The 22,132-nt window shown below is 53.5% G+C and overlaps 1 protein-coding gene across 2 annotated transcripts in view; it reads right to left on the reverse strand.

Moving 5' to 3' along the window:
* SLX4 (SLX4 structure-specific endonuclease subunit) overlaps window positions 1-22,132 on the reverse strand; it is a 102,329-nt gene that overhangs the window by 25,751 nt on the left and 54,446 nt on the right. For both annotated transcript variants that reach the window (XM_075318217.1, XM_075318216.1), the window contains exons 12-13: window positions 19,321-21,800; window positions 18,953-19,055 (exon numbers count right to left, since the gene is read on the reverse strand). In XM_075318217.1, the coding sequence (XP_075174332.1) occupies window positions 18,953-19,055; window positions 19,321-21,800 (2,583 nt within the window). The remainder of the gene's footprint in view (window positions 1-18,952; window positions 19,056-19,320; window positions 21,801-22,132) is intronic.

The following is a 22,132-nucleotide window of genomic DNA, read 5'->3' on the forward strand; positions in this document are numbered from 1 at the left end:
CGAGTGCAAGATTGCTACCACTGCCGCCATGACCTTGGTGAAAACCCGTGGGGCTGTCGCCAGACCAAATGGCAGAGCTACGAATTGTAGATGGTCGTCTCCTATCACGAAACGTAGAAAGCGTTGGTGCTCTGGAGCAATCGGCACGTGGAGATAAGCATCTTTGATGTCTATTGATGCAAGAAAATCTCCTTGAGACATTGAGGCAATGACGGAGCGGAGGGATTCCATCCGGAACCGCCTGGCGTTCACATGCTTGTTGAGCAGTTTTAGGTCCAGAACAGGACGGAATGAGCCGTCCTTTTTTGGCACCACAAAGAAGGGAATTTTGTTACTTACCGTAAATTCCTTTTCTTCTAGCTCTTATTGGGAGACCCAGACGATTGGGTGTATAGCTACTGCCTCCGGAGGCCACACAAAGCATTACACTAAAAAGTGTAAGGCCCCTCCCCTTCTGGCTATACACCCCCCGTGGGAACACGGGATGCTCAGTTTTAGTGCTAAAGCAAGAAGGAGGAAAGCCAATAACTGGTTTAAACAAATTAACTCCGAATAACATCGGAGAACTGAAAACCGTTTAACATGAACAACATGTGTACCCGCAAACAAACCAAAAATCCCGAAGGACAACAGGGCGGGTGCTGGGTCTCCCAATAAGAGCTAGAAGAAAAGGAATTTACGGTAAGTAACAAAATTCCCTTCTTCTTCGGCGCTCTATTGGGAGACCCAGACGATTGGGACGTCCAAAAGCAGTCCCTGGGTGGGTAAAGAAATACCTCATATTAGAGCTGCAAGACAGCTCTCCCCTATGGGGAGGCAACTGCCGCCTGCAGGACTCTTCTACCTAGGCTGGCGTCCGCCGAAGCATAGGTATGCACCTGATAATGTTTGGTGAAAGTGTGCAAGCTCGACCAGGTAGCTGCCTGGCACACTTGCTGAGCCGTAGCCTGGTGTCGTAATGCCCAGGACGCACCGACAGCTCTGGTTGAATGGGCTTTCAGCCCAGAAGGAACCGGAAGCACAGCAGAACGGTAGGCTTCCAGAATTGGTTCTTTGATCCATCGAGCCAGGGTGGCTTTAGAAGCCTGCGACCCCTTGCGCTTACCAGCGACAAGGACAAAGAGTGCATCAGAACGGCGCAGTGGCGCCGTGCGGGAAATGTAGATTCTGAGTGCTCTCACCAGATCTAACAAATGTAAATCCTTTTCATACCGGTGAACCGGATGACGACAAAAAGAAGGTAAGGAGATATCCTGATTAAGATGAAACGAGGATACTACCTTAGGGAGAAACTCCTGAATGGGGCGCAACACTACCTTGTCCTGGTGGAACACCAGGAAAGGAGCCTTGGATGACAGCGCTGCCAGCTCAGACACTCTCCGAAGAGACGTGATCGCTACCAGAAAGGCCACTTTCTGTGACAGGCGAGAAAGGGAAACCTCTTTCAGAGGCTCAAAAGGCGGCTTCTGGAGAGCAACTAGTACTCTGTTCAGATCCCATGGATCTAACGGCCGCTTGTACGGGGGCACGATATGACAGACCCCCTGCAGGAACGTGCGCACCTTAGAAAGGCGTGCCAGACGCTTTTGAAAAAACACGGATAGTGCCGAGACTTGCCCTTTAAGGGAGCCAAGCGACAAGCCCTTTTCTAACCCCGATTGCAGGAAAGAAAGAAAAGTGGGCAATGCAAATGGCCAGGGGGATACTCCTTGTGCAGAGCACCAGGATAAGAAAATCCTCCACGTTCTGTGGTAGATCTTAGCGGACGTGGGCTTCCTAGCCTGTTTCATGGTGGCAACGACTCCTTGGGATAATCCTGAAGACGCTAGGATCCAGGACTCAATGGCCACACAGTCAGGTTCAGGGCCGCAGAATTCCGATGGAAAAACGGCCCTTGGGACAGTAAGTCTGGCCGGTCTGGGAGAGACCACGGTCGGCCGACCGTGAGATGCCACAGATCCGGGTACCACGATCTCCTCGGCCAATCTGGGGCGACGAGTATGGCGCGGCTGCAATCGGCTCTGATCTTGCGTAAAACTCTGGGCAAGAGTGCCAGAGGCGGGAATACATACGGGAGCCTGAACCGCGACCAATCTTGGACTAAGGCGTCTGCCGCCAGAGCTTTTTGATCGCGCGACCGCGCTATGAATGCCGTGACCTTGTTGTTGTGGCGAGACGCCATTAGGTCGACGTCCGGCACCCCCCAGCGGCGACAGATTTCCTGAAACACTTCCGGGTGAAGGGACCATTCTCCTGCGTCCATACCCTGGCGACTGAGGAAGTCCGCTTCCCAATTTTCTACGCCTGGGATGTGAACCGCGGATATGGTGGATGCTGTGTCCTCCACCCACGTGAGAATCCGCCTGACTTCCTGGAAGGCTTGCCGACTGCGCGTCCCTCCTTGGTGGTTGATGTAAGCCACCGCTGTGGAGTTGTCCGACTGGACTCGGATTTGCCGTCCTTCCAGCAACTGCTGAAAGGCTAGGAGGGCAAGATACACTGCCCTGAGTTCCAGGACATTGATCTGAAGGGAGGACTCCTGTTGAGACCATGTCCCCTGAGCCCTGTGGTGGAGAAAGAAGGGAATTTTGTTACTTACCGTAAATTCCTTTTCTTCTAGCTCTTATTGGGAGACCCAGACGATTGGGGTATAGCTACTGCCCTCCGGAGGCCACACAAAGCACTACACTAAAAAGTGCAAGGCCCCTCCCCTTCTGGCTATACCCCCCCGTGGTATCACGGGTTCTCCAGTTTTAGTGCCAAAGCAAGAAGGAGGAAGCCAATAACTGGTTTAAACAAATTAACTCCGAATAACGTCGGAGAACTGAAAACCGTTCAACATGAACAACATGTGTACCCGCAAACAACAAAAAAATCCCGAAGGACAACAGGGCGGGTGCTGGGTCTCCCAATAAGAGCTAGAAGAAAAGGAATTTACGGTAAGTAACAAAATTCCCTTCTTCTTCAGCGCTCTATTGGGAGACCCAGACGATTGGGACGTCCAAAAGCTGTCCCTGGGTGGGTAAAGAGATACCTCATGTTAGAGCTGCAAAACAGCCCTCCCCTACGGGGATGTCACTGCCGCCTGCAGGACTCTTCTACCTAAGCTGGCATCCGCCGAAGCATAGGTATGCACCTGATAATGTTTGGTGAAAGTGTGCAGACTCGACCAGGTAGCTGCCTGGCACACCTGTTGAGCCGAAGCCTGGTGTCGCAAAGCCCAGGACGCACCCACAGCTCTGGTTGAGTGGGCTTTCAGCCCTGAAGGAACCGGAAGCCCAGCAGAACGGTAGGCTTCCAGAATTGGTTCTTTGATCCATCGAGCCAGGGTGGCTTTAGAAGCCTGCGACCCCTTGCGCTGGCCAGCGACAAGGACAAAAAGTGCATCTGAACGGCGGATAGGCGCCGTGCGAGAAATATAGATTCTGAGTGCTCTCACCAGATCTAGCAAACGTAAGTCTTTCTCATACCGGTGAACCGGCTGAGGACAAAAGGAAGGCAAGGATATATCCTGATTAAGATGAAACGAGGATACGACCTTAGGGAGAAACTCCGGAATGGGGCGCAGCACTACCTTGTCCTGGTGGAACACCAGGAAGGGAGCCTTGGATGACAGAGCTGCCAGCTCAGACACTCGCCGAAGCGATGTGATCGCAACAAGAAACGCCACTTTCTGTGACAGGCGAGAAAAGGAAACGTCCTTTAGAGGCTCGAAGGGCGGCTTTTGCAGAGCAACTAGTACTCTGTTCAGATCCCATGGATCTAACGGCCGCTTGTACGGGGGCACAATATGACAGACCCCCTGTAGGAACGTGCGCACCTTAGGAAGACGTGCTAGACGCTTCTGAAAAAACACAGATAGTGCCGAGACTTGCCCTTTAAGGGAGCTGAGCGACAAGCCCTTTTCCAACCCCGATTGCAGGAAGGAAAGAAAGGTGGGCAATGCAAATGGCCAAGGGGATACTCTCTGTGCAGAGCACCAGGATAAGAAAATCTTCCACGTTCTGTGGTAGATCTTAGCAGACGTTGACTTCCTAGCTTGTCTCATTGTGGCTACGACTCCTTGAGATAATCCTGCGGACGCTAGGATCCAGGACTCAATGGCCACACAGTCAGGTTCAGGGCCGCAGAATTCTGATGGAAAAACGGCCCTTGGGACAGTAAGTCTGGTCGGTCTGGCAGTGACCACGGTCGACCGACCGTGAGATGCCACAGATCCGGATACCACGATCTCCTCGGCCAGTCTGGGGCGACGAGTATGACGCGGCTGCAATCGGATCTGATCTTGCGTAACACTCTGGGCAAGAGTGCCAGAGGTGGGAAGACGTATGGGAGCCGGAACTGCGACCAATCTTGAACTAATGCGTCTGCCGCCAGAGCTCTTTGATCGCGCGACCTCGCCATGAATGCCGGGACCTTGTTGTTGTGCCGGGACGCCATTAGGTCGACGTCCGGCACTCCCCATCGGCGACAGATTTCCTGAAACACGTCCGGGTGAAGGGACCACTCCCCTGCGTCCATGCCCTGGCGACTGAGGAAGTCTGCTTCCCAATTTTCTACGCCTGGGATGTGAACCGCGGATATGGTGGATGCTGTGTCCTCCACCCACATTAGAATGCGCCGGACTTCTTGGAATGCTTGCCGACTGCGCGTCCCTCCTTGGTGGTTGATGTATGCCACCGCTGTGGAGTTGTCCGACTGGATTCGGATCTGCTTTCCTTCCAGCCACTGTTGGAAGGCCAGTAGGGCAAGATACACTGCCCTGATTTCCAGAACATTGATCTGAAGGGTGGACTCCTGCGGAGTCCACGTCCCCTGGGCCCTGTGGTGGAGAAACACTGCTCCCCACCCTGACAGACTCGCATCTGTCGTGACCACTGCCCAGGATGGGGGCAGGAAGGATCTTCCCTGAGACAATGAGGTGGGAAGGAGCCACCATTGTAGAGAGTCCTTGGCCGTCTGGGAAAGAGAGACTTTCCTGTCCAGGGACGTTGACTTCCCGTCCCATTGGCGGAGAATGTCCCATTGAAGTGGGCGCAGATGAAACTGCGCAAAGGGAACTGCTTCCATGGCTGCCACCATCTTCCCGAGGAAGTGCATGAGGCGCCGTAAGGGGTGCGACTGGCCTTGAAGGAGGGATTGCACCCCTGTCTGTAGGGACCGCTGCTTGTTCAGCGGAAGCTTCACTCTCGCTGCTCGAGTATGAAACTCCATGCCAAGATACGTTAGCGACTGTGACGGTGACAGATTCGACTTTGGAAAGTTGATGATCCATCCGAACGTCTGTAGAGTCTCCAGCGTAGCATGTAGACTGAGTTGGCATGCCTCTTGAGAGGGTGCCTTGACAAGTAGATCGTCTAGGTAAGGGATCACCAAGTGTCCCTGAGAGTGCAAGACTGCTACCACCGCCGCCATGACCTTGGTGAAGACCCGGGGGGCTGTCGCCAGACCGAATGGCAGAGCTACGAACTGAAGATGGTCGTTTCCTATCACAAAACGTAGAAAACGTTGATGTTCTGTAGCAATTGGCACGTGGAGATAAGCATCTTTGATGTCTATTGAGGCAAGGAAGTCTCCTTGAGACATTGAGGCAACGACAGAGCGGAGGGTTTCCATCCGGAACCGTCTGGCGTGCACATGTTTGTTGAGCAGCTTTAGATCCAGAACAGGACGGAACGAGCCGTCCTTTTTTGGAACCACAAAGAGATTGGAGTAAAACCCTCGCCCTTGTTCCTGAGGCGGTACAGGAACCACTACTCCTTCCGCTCTTAGGGAGTCCACCGCCTGCAGCAGGGCATCTGCTCGGTCTGGATGTGGGGAGGTTCTGAAGAACCGAGCTGGAGGACGAGAACTGAACTCGATTCTGTACCCGCGAGACAAAATGTTTGTCACCCACCGGTCTTTGACCTGTGACATCCAAATGTCGGAAAAGCGGGAGAGCCTGCCCCCGACCGGAGATGCGGAGGGGGGGCTGGAAGTCATGAGGTAGCCGCTTTGGAAGCGGTTCCTCCATTTGCTTTCTTGGGGCGTGCGTGAGCCCGCCAGGAATCTGAGACTCTTTGCGTCCTCTGAGTCCCTTTGGACGAGGAGAATTGTGTCTTGCCCGAACCTCGAAAGGACTGAAACCTCTGCTGCCATTTTTTCTGCTGAGGTTTGCTTGATCTGGGCTGGGGTAAGGAAGAGTCTTTACCCTTGGACTGTTTAATGATGTCAGCCAATGGCTCGCCAAACAGTCTATCTCTAGATAAAGGCAAGCTGGTTAAACATTTTTTGGAACCAGCATCTGCTTTCCAGTCCTTTAACCACAAGGCTCTACGCAAAACTACCGAATTGGCGGACGCCATTGAGGTGCGGCTGGTAGATTCTAGGACCGCATTGATAGCGTAAGACGCAAACGCAGACATCTGCGAGGTAAGGGACGCCACTTGCGGCACCGCTGGATGTATGATAGCATCCACTTTTGCTAAACCAGCTGAAATAGCTTGGAGTGCCCATACGGCTGCGAATGCTGGAGCAAACGACGCGCCGATAGCTTCATAGACAGATTTTAACCAAAGGTCCATCTGTCTGTCATTGGCATCCTTAAGTGAAGCGCCATCCTCCACTGCAACTATGGATCTAGCTGCAAGTTTGGAAATCGGGGGGTCTACTTTTGGACACTGGGTCCAGCGCTTGACCACATCAGGGGGGAAAGGAAAACGTGTATCCTTAGAACGTTTAGAGAAACGCCTTTCTGGATGAGCGTCGTGTTTCTGGATTGACTCTCTGAAGTCAGAGTGATCCAAGAAAGCACTCAATTTACGCTTGGGATAGAGGAAACGAAACTTCTCCTGCTCTGCAGCTGCCTCCTCTGCAGAAGGAGCTGGGGGAGAAATATCCAACAGTCTATTGATGGCTGAGATAAGCTCGTTTACCATGGCGTCCCCATCCGGGGTATCCAGATTGAGAGGGGTTCCAGGATAAGACTCCTGATCACTCTCTTCAGACGCATCACAGGGCGACTGATTGCGCTGAGACCCTGAGCAGTGTGATGACGTTGAGGGTCTTTCCCAGCGAGCTCGCTTAGGGTGGCTGGGGCTATCATCTGAGTCATAATACTCAGCCTGGGAAGCCGGGGACCCCCTTGCAGTCTGGATTAATTCCAACTGAGGGGGATTAGAGGACAGAGACCTCGCCGTGTCCATAGACTGAGCCCCAGTCATGGATTGCAAAGTTTCAAGGATTTTTGCCATAGTCACAGACATTCCATCAGCAAAAACTGCAAAGTCTGTCCCTGACACCGGGGCAGGACTTACAAGCGTCTCAGCCTGGGTCACTACCCCTCCGGACTCCGGCTGGCGAAGCAGCACCGGATCTGAGCATTGCACACAATGGGGGTCTTTGGAACCTGCTGGTAGAGCAGCCCCACATGCAGCACACGCAGTGTACACAGCCCTAGCCTTGGCAGCCTTGCGTTTTGTGGATGACATGTTGCTGCCTCCTCAGAGCGATCTGGGGTATCCAGCCAGGAAGCGACCTCACAGTGCAAGAAATAAATAAATATATATATCTGGTGACACAGTACACCAATACACACTGAGGCACTAGAGGGGCCAGCTGAAATGCCGCTTACCGCCCGCTTAAGAGCGGGTGTGTGGTCTCCAAAAGCCCCCTAGTCCAGGTCTACCAGAGCCTTGCGTCCTTCCTCTAGCCAGACTGCATGTAATGGCTGCCGGCGTCCTGGGAGAGGAGGGGGGGCGGGCCCTGGGCGTTCCTGACTAAGAGCGGGAAGCCTGCTTCCCTCTGTGCCTAGTGAGAGGGCTGGAGCATGTAAATCAGGCTCCAGCCCTCGTCGCTGCTGCGAAACAGCGTCTCTCCCCTACCCTGATTGACAGGGTGGGGGCGGGAACGAAGCGGAGCTAGGCCGCAAAAGCCGGGGACTGGATTTATAAACGCCGCCGCCGTAAAAGCGCGGTCGGCGTGTCCCCGGCGCACTACAAGTCACAGCAGCGCCGCCGGTCCAGTGGGGGTCGGCGCTGCGTTCCCACAACACAAATGTCCCCCAGTAAACTGCAGGAACACCAACTCAATCGTTACGGTCCCCGGCGCACTACAACACCCAGCCAGCCCGGAGTGTGTCTGTGCCTGCCGGGGACACAGAGTACCTGTATGATGCAGGGCCTTGTCCCTGATTGTACTCCTGCTCCGTATCCATCAGGTGCTATGGGTCTGTGGATGGAGCCCGGCGTCAGAGCTTAGAGGCCGGCAGGATCCCACTTCCACAGAGCCCTACAAGGGGATGTGGAAGGAAAACAGCATGTGGGGCTCCAGCCCCTGTACCAGCAATAGGTACCTCAACCTTACAACACCATCCACGGGTGAGAAGGGAGCATGCTGGGGGCCCTATATGGGCCCTCTTTTCTTCCATCCGAAATAGTCAGCAGCTACTGCTGACTAAAATCTGTGGAGCTATGTATGGATGTCTGACCTCCTTCGCACAAAGCTTGAAAACTGGAGAACCCGTGATACCACGGGGGGGTATAGCCAGAAGGGGAGGGGCCTTGCACTTTTTAGTGTAGTGCTTTGTGTGGCCTCCGGAGGGCAGTAGCTATACCCCAATCGTCTGGGTCTCCCAATAGAGCGCTGAAGAAAACTGCTCCCCACCCTGATAGACTCGCATCTGTCGTGACTACTGCCCAGGATGGGGGTAGGAAGGATCTTCCCTGAGACAACGAGGTGGGAAGAAGCCACCATTGCAGAGAGTCCCTGGCCGTCTGGGAAAGGGAGACTTTCCTGTCTAGTGACGATGACTTCCCGTCCCATTGGCGGAGAATGTCCCATTGAAGTGGACGCAGATGAAACTGCGCAAAGGGAACTGCTTCCATGGCTGCCACCATCTTCCCTAGGAAATGCATGAGGCGCCTTAAGGAGTGCGACTGGCCTTGAAGGAGAGACTGCACCCCTGTCTGTAGGGAACGCTGCTTGTTCAGCGGAAGCTTCACTATCGCTGATAGAGTATGAAACTCCATGCCAAGGTATGTTAGTGATTGGGTCGGTGACAGATTTGACTTGGCAAAATTGATGATCCACCCGAACGTCTGGAGAGTCTCCAGCGTAATATTCAGGCTGAGTTGGCATGCCTCGAGAGAGGGTGCCTTGACAAGTAGATCGTCTAGATAAGGGATCACCGAGTGTCCCTGAGAGTGCAAGACAGCTACCACTGCCGCCATGACCTTGGTGAAAACCCGTGGGGCTGTCGCCAGACCGAATGGCAGAGCTACGAACTGAAGATGGTCGTCCCCTATCACAAAACGTAGAAAACGTTGGTGGTCCGTAGCAATTGGCACGTGAAGATAGGCATCTTTGATGTCTATTGAGGCAAGGAAGTCTCCTCGAGACATTGAGGCAATGACTGAGCGGAGGGATTCCATCCGGAACCGCCTTGCGTTCACGTGCTTGTTGAGCAGTTTTAGGTCCAGAACAGGACGGAAAGAGCCGTCCTTTTTTGGAACCACAAACAGATGGGAGTAAAATCCTTGCCCTCGTTCCTGAGGGGGGACCGGGATCACCACTCCTTCTGCTCTCAGAGAGTCCACCGCCTGCAGTAGGGCATCTGCTCGGTCGGGGTGAGGGGAGGTTCTGAAGAACCGAGGTGGAGGCCGAGAGTTGAACTCGATTCTGTACCCGCGAGACAAAATGTCTGTTACCCATCGGTCTTTGACCTGTGACAGCCAAATGTCGCAAAAGCGGGAGAGCCTGCCACCGACCGAGGATGCGGAGGGCGGAGGCTGAAAGTCAAGAGGTAGCCGCTTTGGAAGCGGTTCCTCCATTTGGTTTTCTGGGGCGTGCGTGAGGCCGCCAGGAATCTGAGTTCCTGTGTTCCTTCTGAGTCCCTTTGGAAGAGGAGAATTGGGCCTTGCCGGAACCCCGAAAGGACCGAAACCTCGACTGCCACCTTTTCTGCTGTGGCTTGCTTGGTCTGGACTGTGGTAAGGAAGAGTCCTTACCCTTGGACTGTTTAATGATTTCAGCCAATGGCTCACCAAACAGTCTATCTCTAGATAATGGCAAGCTGGTTAAGCATTTTTTGGAACCAGCATCTGCTTTCCAGTCCTTTAACCACAAGGCTCTGCGCAAAACCACAGAGTTGGCGGACGCCATAGAGGTACGGCTTGTAGACTCAAGGACAGCATTGATAGCATAGGTTGCAAACGCAGACATTTGCGAAGTTAGGGACGCCACTTGCGGCACTGCTGGATGCATGATAGCATCCACCTGTGCTAAACCAGCTGAAATAGCTTGGAGTGCCCACACGGCCGCGAATGCTGGAGCAAACGACGCGCCAATAGCTTCATAGACAGATTTCAACCAAAGGTCCATCTGTCTGTCGTTGGCATCTTTAAGTGAAGCGCCATCCTCTACTGCGACTATGGATCTAGCCGCCAGCTTGGAAATTGGTGGATCCACCTTTGGACAGTGGGTCCAGCGTTTGGCCACGTCAGGGGGAAAAGGATAACGGGTATCCTTAGAACGTTTAGAGAAACGCTTGTCTGGATGAGCGTCGTGTTTCTGGATTGATTCTCTGAAGTCAGAGTGGTCCAAAAAAGCACTTAATTTACGCTTGGGATATAGGAAATGGAATTTCTCCTGCTGTGCAGCTGCCTCCTCTGCTGAAGGAGCTGGGGGAGAAATATCCAACAGTCTATTGATGGCCGATATAAGGTCATTAACCATGGCGTCCCCATCAGGTGCATCCAGATTGAGAGGGGTTTCAGGGTTAGAATCCTGATCCCCGTCCTCAGACTCCTCACAGAGAGACTCTCCTCGCTGAGACCCTGAGCAGTGTGATGACGTCGAGGGTCTTTCCCAGCGAGCTCGCTTAGGGTGACTGGGGCTGTCATCTGAGTCAGAGATTTCAGCCTGTGATGCCTGGGACCCCCTTGAAGTACGGATTAGTTCCAACTGAGGGGGACCTGGGAGCAAGGGCATAGCAGTGTCTATGGCTTGTATAACTGGCCTGGACTGCAAGGTCTCCAGGATTTTTGTCATAGTCACAGACATCTTATCAGCAAAAACTGCAAAGTCTGTCCCTGTCAACGGGGCAGGGTTCACAGGCGGCTCTGCCTGGGCAACTACCACCATAGGCTCTGGCTGACGAAGTGCCACTGGGACTGAACATTGCACACAATGGGAGTCGTTGGAGCCTGCCGGTAGATCAACCCCACATGCAGTACAAGTAGTGTACACAGCCCGTGTCTTGGCACCCTTGCGTTTTGTGGATGACATGTTGCTGTCTCCTCAGAGCAATATAGGGTGTCCAGCCAAGAAGCGACCTTACAGTGCAACTATATAATAATTATATATATATATATATATGGTACCAAGTACACTAATATATCACTGAGGCACTAGTGGGGCCAGCGCTGAAGCGCTGCTTACCGCCCGCTTAAGAGCGGGTGTGTGGTCGCCAGAAATCCCTCCAGTCTGGGTCTCCCAGAGCCTGCTGCCTTTCCCCAGCCAGACCGCACGTGTAATGGCTGCCGGCGTTCTGTGAAGGGAGGGGGGCGGGCCCTGGGCGTGCACAGACAAAGAGCGGGAAGCCTGCGTTCCCCTGTGCCTAGTGAGAGGGCTGGAGCATGTAAATAAGGCTCCAGCCCTCGGCGCTGCCTATTGAGCAGCGTCTCTCCCCTACCCTGATTGACAGGGTGGGGGCGGGAACGAAACGGCGCTAGGCCGCAGAAGCCGGGGACTATAGTTAGAAGCGCCGCCGCCGTAAAAGCGCGGTCGGCGCGAAGTCCCCGGCGCACTACAGGTCGCAGCTGCGCCGCCGCTCCAGGAGCGGTCGGCGCAGTAGTTCCCACCATGAAAACGTCACTCAGCAAAGCTGCAGTGACCTAACCCCAGCGCACAGCGCTACTGTCCCCGGCGCACTACAACACTCAGCAAGTCCTGAGTGTGTCCGTGCGTGCCGGGGACACCGAGTACCTGAAAGATGCAGGGCCATGTCCCTGACTGTACTCGTGCTCCGCATCCAGCAGGTTCTCTGGGTCTGTGGATGGAGCCCGGCCTCAGGGCTTGAAGGCCGGCAAGATCCCACTTCCACAGAGCCCTCCAGGGGATGTGGAAGGAAAACAGCATGTGGGCTCCAGCCTCTGTACCAGCAATAGGTACCTCAACCTTACAAGCACCACCACGGGTGAGAAGGGAGCATGCTGGGGGCCCTATATGGGCCATCTTTTCTTCCATCCGATATAGTCAGCAGCTACTGCTGACTACAAACAGTGGAGCTATGCGTGGATGTATGACCTCCTTCGCACACAAAGCTTGAAAACTGAGCATCGCGTGTTCCCACGGGGGGTGTATAGCCAGAAGGGGAGGGGCCTTACACTTTTTAGTGTAATGCTTTGTGTGGCCTCCGGAGGCAGTAGCTATACACCCAATCGTCTGGGTCTCCCAATAGAGCGCCGAAGAAGAGATTGGAGTAAAAACCTTGCCCTTGTTCCTGAAGAGGAACAGGGATCACCACTCCTTCTGCTCTTAGAGAGCCCACCGCCTGCAGAAGGGCATCTGCTCGGTCGGGATGTGGGGAAGTTCTGAAGAACCGAGGCGGAGGACGAGAACTGAACTCTATCCTGTACCCGTGAGACAAAATGTCTGTTACCCACCGGTCCTTGACCTGTGGCAGCCAAATGTCGCAAAAGCGGGAGAGCCTGCCACCGACCGAGGATGCGGAGAGAGGAGGCCGAAAGTCATGAGGCAGCCGGCTTGGAAGCGGTTCCTCCGGTTGCTTTCTTGGGGCGTGAGTGAGCCCGCCAGGCATCTGAGCTCCTTTGCTCCTTCTGAGTCCCTTTGGACGAGGAGAATTGGGGCTTGCCCGAGCCTCGAAAGGACCGAAACCTCGACTGCCACTTCCTCTGTTGAGGTTTGCTTGATCTGGGCTGGGGTAAGGAGGAGTCCTTACCCTTGGACTGTTTAATGATTTCAGCCAATTGCTCACCAAACAGTCTGTCTCCAGATAGCGGCAAGCTGGTTAAACATTTCTTGGAAGCAGAATCTGCTTTCCATTCCTTTAACCACAAGGCTCTGCGCAAAACCACAGAGTTGGCGGACGCCATTGAGGTACGGCTCGTAGAGTCCAGTATCGCATTGATAGCGTATGTCGCAAACGCAGACATTTGCGTAGTTAAGGACGCCACTCGCGGCACTGCTGGACGTATGATAGAGTCCACCTGTGCCAGACCAGCGGAAATAGCTTGGAGTGCCCACACGGCCGCGAATGCTGGAGCAAACGACGCGCCGATAGCTTCATAGACAGATTTCAACCACAGGTCCATCTGTCTGTCATTGGCATCTTTAAGTGAAGCCCCATCCTCCACTGCAACTATGGATCTAGCCGCAAGCCTGGATATTGGGGGATCCACCTTTGGACACTGGGTCCAGCGTTTGACCACGTCAGGGGGAAAGGGATAACGTGTATCCTTAAGACGTTTGGAGAAACGCTTGTCTGGATAAGCATTATGTTTCTGGACTGATTCTCTGAAGTCAGAGTGGTCCAGAAAAGTACTCAATTTACGCTTGGGATACCGGAAATGGAACTTCTCCTGCTGTGCAGCTGCCTCCTCTGCTGAAGGGGCTGGGGGAGAAATGTCCAACAGTCTATTGATGGCCGCTATAAGGTCATTTACCATAGCGTCACCATCAGGGGTATCTAGATTGAGAGCGGTGTCAGGATTAGATTCCTGATCACCCACCTCTGTCTCCTCATACAGAGACTCTTCTCGCTGAGACCCTGACCAGTGTGATGACGTCGAGGGCCTTTCCCAGCGAGCCCGCTTAGGCTGCCTGGGACTGTCATCCGAGTCAGAGTCTTCAGCCTGTGATGCCTGGGACCCCCTTGAAGTACGGATTAGTTCCAACTGAGGGGGACCGGGGAGCATAGACCCAGCAGTGTCCATGGTCTGAGTAACTGGCCTGGACTGCAAGGTCTCCAGGATTTTTGTCATAGTCACAGACATCTTATCAGCAAAAACTGCAAATTCTGTCCCCGTCACCGGGGCAGGGTTCACAGGCGTCTCTGCCTGGGCCACTACTACCATAGACTCTGGCTGCCGAAGTGGCACAGGTATTGAACATTGCACACAATGGGGGTCATTGGAACCTGCCGGTAGATTAGCCCCACATGCGGCACAAGCAGTGCATACCGCCCGTGCCTTGGCACCCTTGCGTTTTGCGGATGACATGTTGTTGTCTCCTCAGAGCAATATAGGGTATAAGCCAAGAAGCGACTGTACAGTGCAATATAAAATGTAAATGGTACAGGGAAAAAGTGCACCAAATAACACAGTGGCACTAGTGGGGCCAGCACTTATGTGCAGCTTACCGCCCGCATAAACGCGGGTGTGTGGTCGCCAGAGCCCCTTGTCTGAGTCCCCCAGAGCCTGTGTCCGTTCTCCAGCCAGACTGCATGCAGGAATGGCTGCCGGCGTCCTGTGGAGAGGGGCGGGCCCTGGGCGTGTTGAGACCAAGAGCGGGAAACTTGCGTCCCCACTGTGCCCAGTGAGAGGGCTGGAGTATGTAAATAAGACTCCAGCCCTCGGCGCTGACTATAGAACAGCGTCTCTCCCTTTCCCTGATTGACAGGGTGGGGGCGGGAACGAAGCAGAGCTAGGCCGCAAAAGCCGGGGACTAGATTTATGAGCGCTGCCGCCGTAAAAGCGCGGCAGCGCGAGTCCCCGGCGCACTACAAGTCCCAGCCGCGCCGCCGCTCCAGGGGCGGTCGGCGCGGCAGTCCCCAACATATAAAGTCACTCAGCGAAGCTGCAGTGACGCTAACCCGAGCGCGCAGCGCTACTGCCCCCGGCGCACTAGCACACCCAGCAAGTCTGGAGTGTGCGTGCCTGTCTGTGCGGGGACACAGAGTACCTGAATGTTGCAGGGCCATGTCCCTGACGGTACTCAGCTCCTCCAGCAGGTTCTCTGGGTCTGTGGATGGAGCCCGGCCTCAGGGTTTGGGGGCCGGTAAGATCCCACTTCCACAGAGCCCCTCAGGGGGATGGGGAAGGAAAACAGCATGTGGGCTCCAGCCTCCGTACCCGCAATGGGTACCTCAACCTTACAAACCACAAGTGGGGTGAGAAGGGAGCATGCTGGGGACCCTATATGGGCCCTCTTTTCTTCCATCCGATATAGTCAGCAGCTACTGCTGACTAAACAGTGGAGCTATGCGTGGATGTCTGACCTCCTTCGCACAAAGCTTGAAAACTGAGCATCCCGTGATCCCACGGGGGGTGTATAGCCAGAAGGGGAGGAGCCTTACACTTTTTAGTGTAATGCTTTGTGTGGCCTCCGGAGGCAGTAGCTATACACCCAATCGTCTGGGTCTCCCAATGGAGCGCCGAAGAAAACCCGTGGGGCTGTCGCCAGACCAAATGGCAGAGCTACGAATTGTAGATGGTCGTCTCCTATCACGAAACGTAGAAAGCGTTAGTGCTCTGTAGCAATCGGCACGTGGAGATAAGCATCTTTGATGTCTATTGATGCAAGGAAATCTCCTTGAGACATTGAGGCAATGACGGAGCGGAGGGATTCCATCCGGAACCGCCTGGCGTTCACATGCTTGTTGAGCAGTTTTAGGTCCAGAACAGGACGGAATGAGCCGTCCTTTTTTGGCACCACAAAGAGATTGGAGTAAAAACCTTGCCCTTGTTCCTGAAGAGGAACAGGGATCACCACTCCTTCTGCTCTTAGAGAGCCCACCGCCTGCAGAAGGGCATCTGCTCGGTCGGGATGTGGGGAAGTTCTGAAGAACCGAGGCGGAGGACGAGAACTGAACTCTATCCTGTACCCGTGAGACAAAATGTCTGTTACCCATCGGTCCTTGACCTGTGGCAGCCAAATGTCGCAAAAGCGGGAGAGCCTGCCACCGACCGAGGATGCGGAGAGAGGAGGCCGAAAGTCATGAGGCAGCCGGCTTGGAAGCGGCTCCTCCGGTTGCTTTCTTGGGGCGTGAGTGAGCCCGCCAGGCATCTGAGCTCCTTTGCTCCTTCTGAGTCCCTTTGGACGAGGAGAATTGGGGCTTGCCCGAGCCTCGAAAGGACCGAAACCTCGACTGCCACTTCCTCTGTTGAGGTTTGCTTGATCTGGGCTGGGGTAAGGAGGAGTCCTTACCCTTGGACTGTTTAATGATTTCAGCCAATTGCTCACCAAACAGTCTGTCTCCAGATAGCGGCAAGCTGGTTAAACATTTCTTGGAAGCAGAATCTGCTTTCCATTCCTTTAACCACAAGGCTCTGCGCAAAACCACAGAGTTGGCGGACGCCATTGAGGTACGGCTCGTAGAGTCCAGTACCGCATTGATAGCGTATGTCGCAAACGCAGACATTTGCGTAGTTAAGGACGCCACTCGCGGCACTGCTGGACGTATGATAGAGTCCACCTGTGCCAGACCAGCGGAAATAGCTTGGAGTGCCCACACGGCCGCGAATGCTGGAGCAAACGACGCGCCGATAGCTTCATAGACAGATTTCAACCACAGGTCCATCTGTCTGTCATTGGCATCTTTAAGTGAAGCCCCATCCTCCACTGCAACTATAGATCTAGCCGCAAGCCTGGATATTGGGGGATCCCCCTTTGGACACTGGGTCCAGTGTTTGACCACGTCAGGGGGAAAGGGATAACGTGTATCCTTAAGACGTTTGGAGAAACGCTTGTCTGGATAAGCATTATGTTTCTGGACTGATTCTCTGAAGTCAGAGTGGTCCAGAAAAGTACTCAATTTACGCTTGGGATACCGAAAATGGAACTTCTCCTGCTGTGCAGCTGCCTCCTCTGCTGAAGGGGCTGGGGGAGAAATGTCCAACAGTCTATTGATGGCCGCTATAAGGTCATTTACCATAGCGTCACCATCAGGGGTATCTAGATTGAGAGCGGTGTCAGGATTAGACTCCTGATCACCCACCTCTGTCTCCTCATACAGAGACTCTGCTCGTTGAGACCCTGACCAGTGTGATGACGTCGAGGGTCTTTCCCAGCGAGCCCGCTTAGGCTGCCTGGGACTGTCATCCGAGTCAGAGTCTTCAGCCTGTGATGCCTGGGACCCCCTTGAAGTACGGATTAGTTCCAGCTGAGGGGGACCGGGGAGCATAGACACAGCAGTGTCCATGGTCTGAGAAACTGGCCTGGACTGCAAGGTCTCCAGGATTTTTGTCATAGTCACAGACATCTTATCAGCAAAAATTGCAAATTCTGTCCCCGTCACCGGGGCAGGGTTCACAGGCGTCTCTGCCTGGGCCACTACTACCATAGACTCTGGCTGCCGAAGTGGCACAGGGATTGAACATTGCACACAATGGGGGTCATTGGAGCCTGCCGGTAGATTAGCCCCACATGCGACACAAGCAGTGCATACCGCCTGTGCCTTGGCACCCTTGCGTTTTGCGGATGACATGTTGTTGTCTCCTCAGAGCAATATAGGGTATAAGCCAAGAAGCGACCGTCCAGTGCAATATAAATATATATAGTACAGGGAAAAAGTGCACCAAATAACACTGTGGCACTAGTGGGGCCAGCACTTATGTGCAGCTTACCGCCCGCAAAAACGCGGGTGTGTGGTCGCCAGAGTCCCTTGTCTGGGTCCCCCAGAGCCTGTGTCCGTTCTCCAGCCAGACTGCATGCAGGAATGGCTGCCGGCGTCCTGTGGAGAGGGGCGGGCCCTGGGCGTGTTCAGATCAAGAGCGGGAAACTTGCGTCCCCACTGTGCCCAGTGAGAGGGCTGGAGTATGTAAATAAGACTCCAGCCCTCGGCGCTGACTATAGAACAGCGTCTCTCCCTTTCCCTGATTGACAGGGTGGGGGCGGGAACGAAGCGGAGCTAGGCCGCAAAAGCCGGGGACTAGATTTATGAGCGCTGCCGCCGTAAAAGCGCGGTCAGCGCGAGTCCCCGGCGCACTACAAGTCTCAGCCGCGCCGCCGCTCCCGGAGCGGCCGGCGCGGTAGTTCCCAACACATAAAGTCACTCAGCTAAGCTGCAGTGACTCTAACCCGAGCGCGCAGCGCTACTGCCCCGGCGCACTAGCACACCCAGCAAGTCTGGAGTGTGCGTGGCCTGTCTGTGCGGGGACACAGAGTACCTGAATGTTGCAGGGCCTTGTCCCTGACGGTACTCAGCTCCTCCAGCAGGGTCTCTGGGTCTGTGGATGGAGCCCGGCCTCAGGGTTTGGGGGCCGGTAAGATCCCACTTCCACAGAGCCCCTCAGGGGGATGGGGAAGGAAAGCAGCATGTGGGCTCCAGCCTCCGTACCCGCAATGGGTACCTCAACCTTAACAAACCGCAAGTGGGGTGAGAAGGGAGCATGCTGGGGACCCTATATGGGCCCTCTTTTCTTCCATCCGATATAGTCAGCAGCTACTGCTGACTAAACAGTGGAGCTATGCGTGGATGTCTGACCTCCTTCGCACAAAGCTTGAAAACTGAGTATCCCGTGATCCCACGGGGGGTGTATAGCCAGAAGGGGAGGGGCCTTACACTTTTTAGTGTAATGCTTTGTGTGGCCTCCGGAGGCAGTAGCTATACACCCAATCGTCTGGGTCTCCCAATGGAGCGCCGAAGAAATTCTTTCTTACTACAGCATAGGGTATACGTTGAGTGATTGGTGGGTGTCCTATCTCTGGGATCCGCACCAATCTTATCCCTGGAGTGCACATGCTTGATCACTGCTCCATTCATCCCCGATATGGCTGCCGAGTGCTGCACTCCAATTTTTCCTGGCAGGGAATGGTGCGGCGTTTTGTGCACCATTTTGTAAAGGGGATTGGTGTCCGTCCCAGCGGTCCAATTCCCACCGATCGACAAGATAGGTGACAAAAGGGTGGTCTAAGCTACGTGATATTAGACAAATAGTAAATATAGTCTTTGATAGGACAGCAATAGTGACAGGTCTGCTACCGTATAAGCAAATAATAGGAGAGAGCTTACTTGTTGAGCTCTTTTTTCAGGTTTGGGGTGTCCATGTCGGAGTAGTCAGGCAGTGGAGTGATGGGAACCTTGGGAGCAAGTTCTCTTCTGCAAACGATAGAAACTACGAAGAAAACACAAAATTTGTTAGAAGAGTCAATTACCTAAAATTAAAGTTGGATAATATAATTGGCAGGACCCTGGTCGATAGCCTGCGACTGTCAGACCAGAGCACTGCTGACCTCCCTACCACCTGCCGCCATACCCGGCACCTCTTCTGATTAGTAGGACCAACGTGACATGGTGCCGGACCTACTGATCAGAAGCAGCGGTGATCGAGGCAGGTAGGAGATGGTTCACAAATAACCGATGTGGGTAGAGCCATTTACCTGGGGTCTTCAGCGCCTTCTGCATCTCTGGGGCACTATTCAGTCGCTGAGACAAGGAGAGGATAGCGGGCATCTTGGGGTCTTCATCCTCCCAGTCCTCCCACAATTTGGAGTTGAGATAACTCTTCCGGCTGCTTTGGGAGGCCGTGCTCTGTGGGGATCCCTCCATATTTGCAGGAGAGGTGCTTTTCCCTTGTGACGGACTGTTCAAGGCTTTGGCTGGACTCTTATTCAAATGTAGAGGCGTGCGAGGAGCAGGGGGGGAATACGGCTTCTTTGGGGTCTCATTCACGCTGCACCATAAATCTTCCTCTACAGGGATAGGAGGCTCATCATAGTCAAACTGGAAGCTGCAATTGCTGTTATTGGCGGGGGGCTCTGCTGCAGGGGTCTCATCCTCACTGTCCCCAACCTCAAACACAGTGCTGCTAGCAATGGACAATGGTGGAGAAGAAGGAGCTTTACTACGCGAACTAGACTGTGCCTCAGGGGTTTCTTGCTTGGAGGGTCGCAGTGACCGAGGAGTCCTCGGAGACATCTCCGGGAGGGACACTGGACTTGCTTGAGTCTGAGAAACCAAACTTTTGCAAGAAACATCAAGGTCACAGTTTCTGGATGATTGAGATGATTTTGGCGACTTCCGGGAGGTTGGTGGAGACTTCTGCGAGTCTGAAAGTGACCAAGAGATATGGGATGTCCTCTGTGAATATGGGGGTGACCGCCCAGCGTGGGATGTCTTCTGTGAGTTTGGAGGTGATCGTCCAGCGTGGGATGTCTTCTGTAGGTTTGGAGGTGACCACGCAGCGTGGGATGTCTTCTGTGAGTTTGGAGGAGACTGCCCAGCGTGGAATGTCTGCTGTGAGTACGGAGGTGACCGCAAGGCATGGGATGTCTTCTGTAGGTTTGGTTGTGACCTCGCAGCATGGGATGTCTTCTGTGAGTTTGGAGGAGACTGCCCAGAGTGGGATGTCTTCTGCGAGTATGGAGGTGACCGCGAGGCATAGGATCTCTTCTGTAGGTTTGGAGGTGACCGCGCAGCATGGGATGTCTTTTGTGAGTTTGGAGGGGACCATGTAGCATGGGATGTCTTAAGAGAATTTGGAGGAGACTGTGAGGCGTGGGATGTCTCCTCTGAGTTTGGAGGTGACCGGGCAGTGTGGGATGTCTTCTTCTGCGAGTTTGGAGGTGACCATGATGCATGACATGTCTTCTGTAAAGACTGAGAGGTCTGAGGTAAACATGATGTCTGCAGTGGGGAAATTTTGGAGCTCGCTAATTGGGGTAAAGGTGTAGCGGGCACCAACCAAGACATTTCTGAGCTACTGCTCATTTCCAGGTGGGAACACCCTTCGCTACGTCTTCCCTGCGTAAAACTAACCGGAGATTCTTTAATGGCTTTAGTTATATCCGGCAAATCAAAGCGTGAACTTCTGCTCTGTGCCGCAGTTTGATCGCAGGACTCTTCATCCGAGGATAAGATCAGGATGATGTCGGCATCTTGAGATTTGGGCGAAGGATCTTTGCTGATCTGAGATGATCTATGCTGAAGAGATTCGGGCAGGGACTTTTCAGGTTCACTTGAGTACGAGGGTCGGTCTAGAAATGAATGAGGCCGGATGTTTGGAGAAGACTCGAGGGTGGAACATGACATGGTAGTCGGTGAGCTGGTAAGTATAGGCTGATGATCAGGAGGGGATCTAGCAGGACGTATTTGGGATTTGTTGTCCCCCATACCGGACGGCTCCCCATATTCACCACACGTCTGGGAAAACATGCGGTCGTAACTATCATCCAGAGGTGAGGGACTGTGCGGAGCAAACATATCCACCTCGGGGGCTTCTTCTCTGTTTGGGGAGATCAGAGAAATGACAGGAACGGGAGATGTAACCTCTTGTTTTGTTGGAGAAGCCCCTAAGACATTAAGGTGAGCATCAGAGTAAGAAGACGACGGCTCTTTTTTTGGCTGGACAGAAGAAACTATGGAAGGAACCACAGAGTATTCGGGGCTGTGAGACAGAAGAAAAGCAGGCGATTTTCTGGGAGAACACTCCATGACTTTTGGGTTTGGAGATACTTTAGGTGAAGCGGTGGTAAACAAATCCATTTCTTCTCTGTCTTCTAGAATAAGATTCCTGGACTTCGAAGAGGTGTCTTCAGATTTCTCTTCCTCTTCACTTTCGGATTCTTGCTCTGCTAACATTTTACGTTGCGTCAAAGCAAATTCGTAGATTTCCTCCAACTCGCCCTCTCCTACGCCGCCGCCGTCATCCGGCTTCTCGTCGTCCTCTCCCTCCTCCGCCTTCAAATCTTCAAAGACGTCCTGACCTTCATCCAGCCACATGGACTTCAACAATTCCTGGAAGGTCTCTGCTCGTTCTCCTCCATCATCGCCCTCCTCTTCTGTGGATGTCTGACCTTTGGGGTTTTGTGTCCCACAAATTAGAGATTCGCAGGCGTCTATCAGACTTTTCACATCAAACCTAGAAGAAAGTCAAATTCCAGTTTATTACAAGTTCCCGCTAAGTAATTTCAGCAAAAATTTGCATGTATTGGATTGTCAAATCTGGGCACAACGAAAAGCCGTCCAGTCTGCACATTATAGAGCAGATTAATAAATAGATTTGTGGGAAAAGACTGATTATACCTTTTATTTATTAATTAAAATCCCTGCCAAAATTTAGGCTTAGGAGACCAGTGAGCGATGGATGGTCTTATTTTTATAAGTGTGCATGGAGGGATTGCTGTCAGTCATGGATGAGGACCACCCACTGAACTGAAAAGCCCCCATTTAATTCAGTTTAAAGGGACATTG

Source organism: Anomaloglossus baeobatrachus, chromosome 7 (genome assembly GCF_048569485.1).
Source record: "Anomaloglossus baeobatrachus isolate aAnoBae1 chromosome 7, aAnoBae1.hap1, whole genome shotgun sequence".
Classification (NCBI taxonomy): Eukaryota; Metazoa; Chordata; class Amphibia; order Anura; family Aromobatidae; genus Anomaloglossus; species Anomaloglossus baeobatrachus.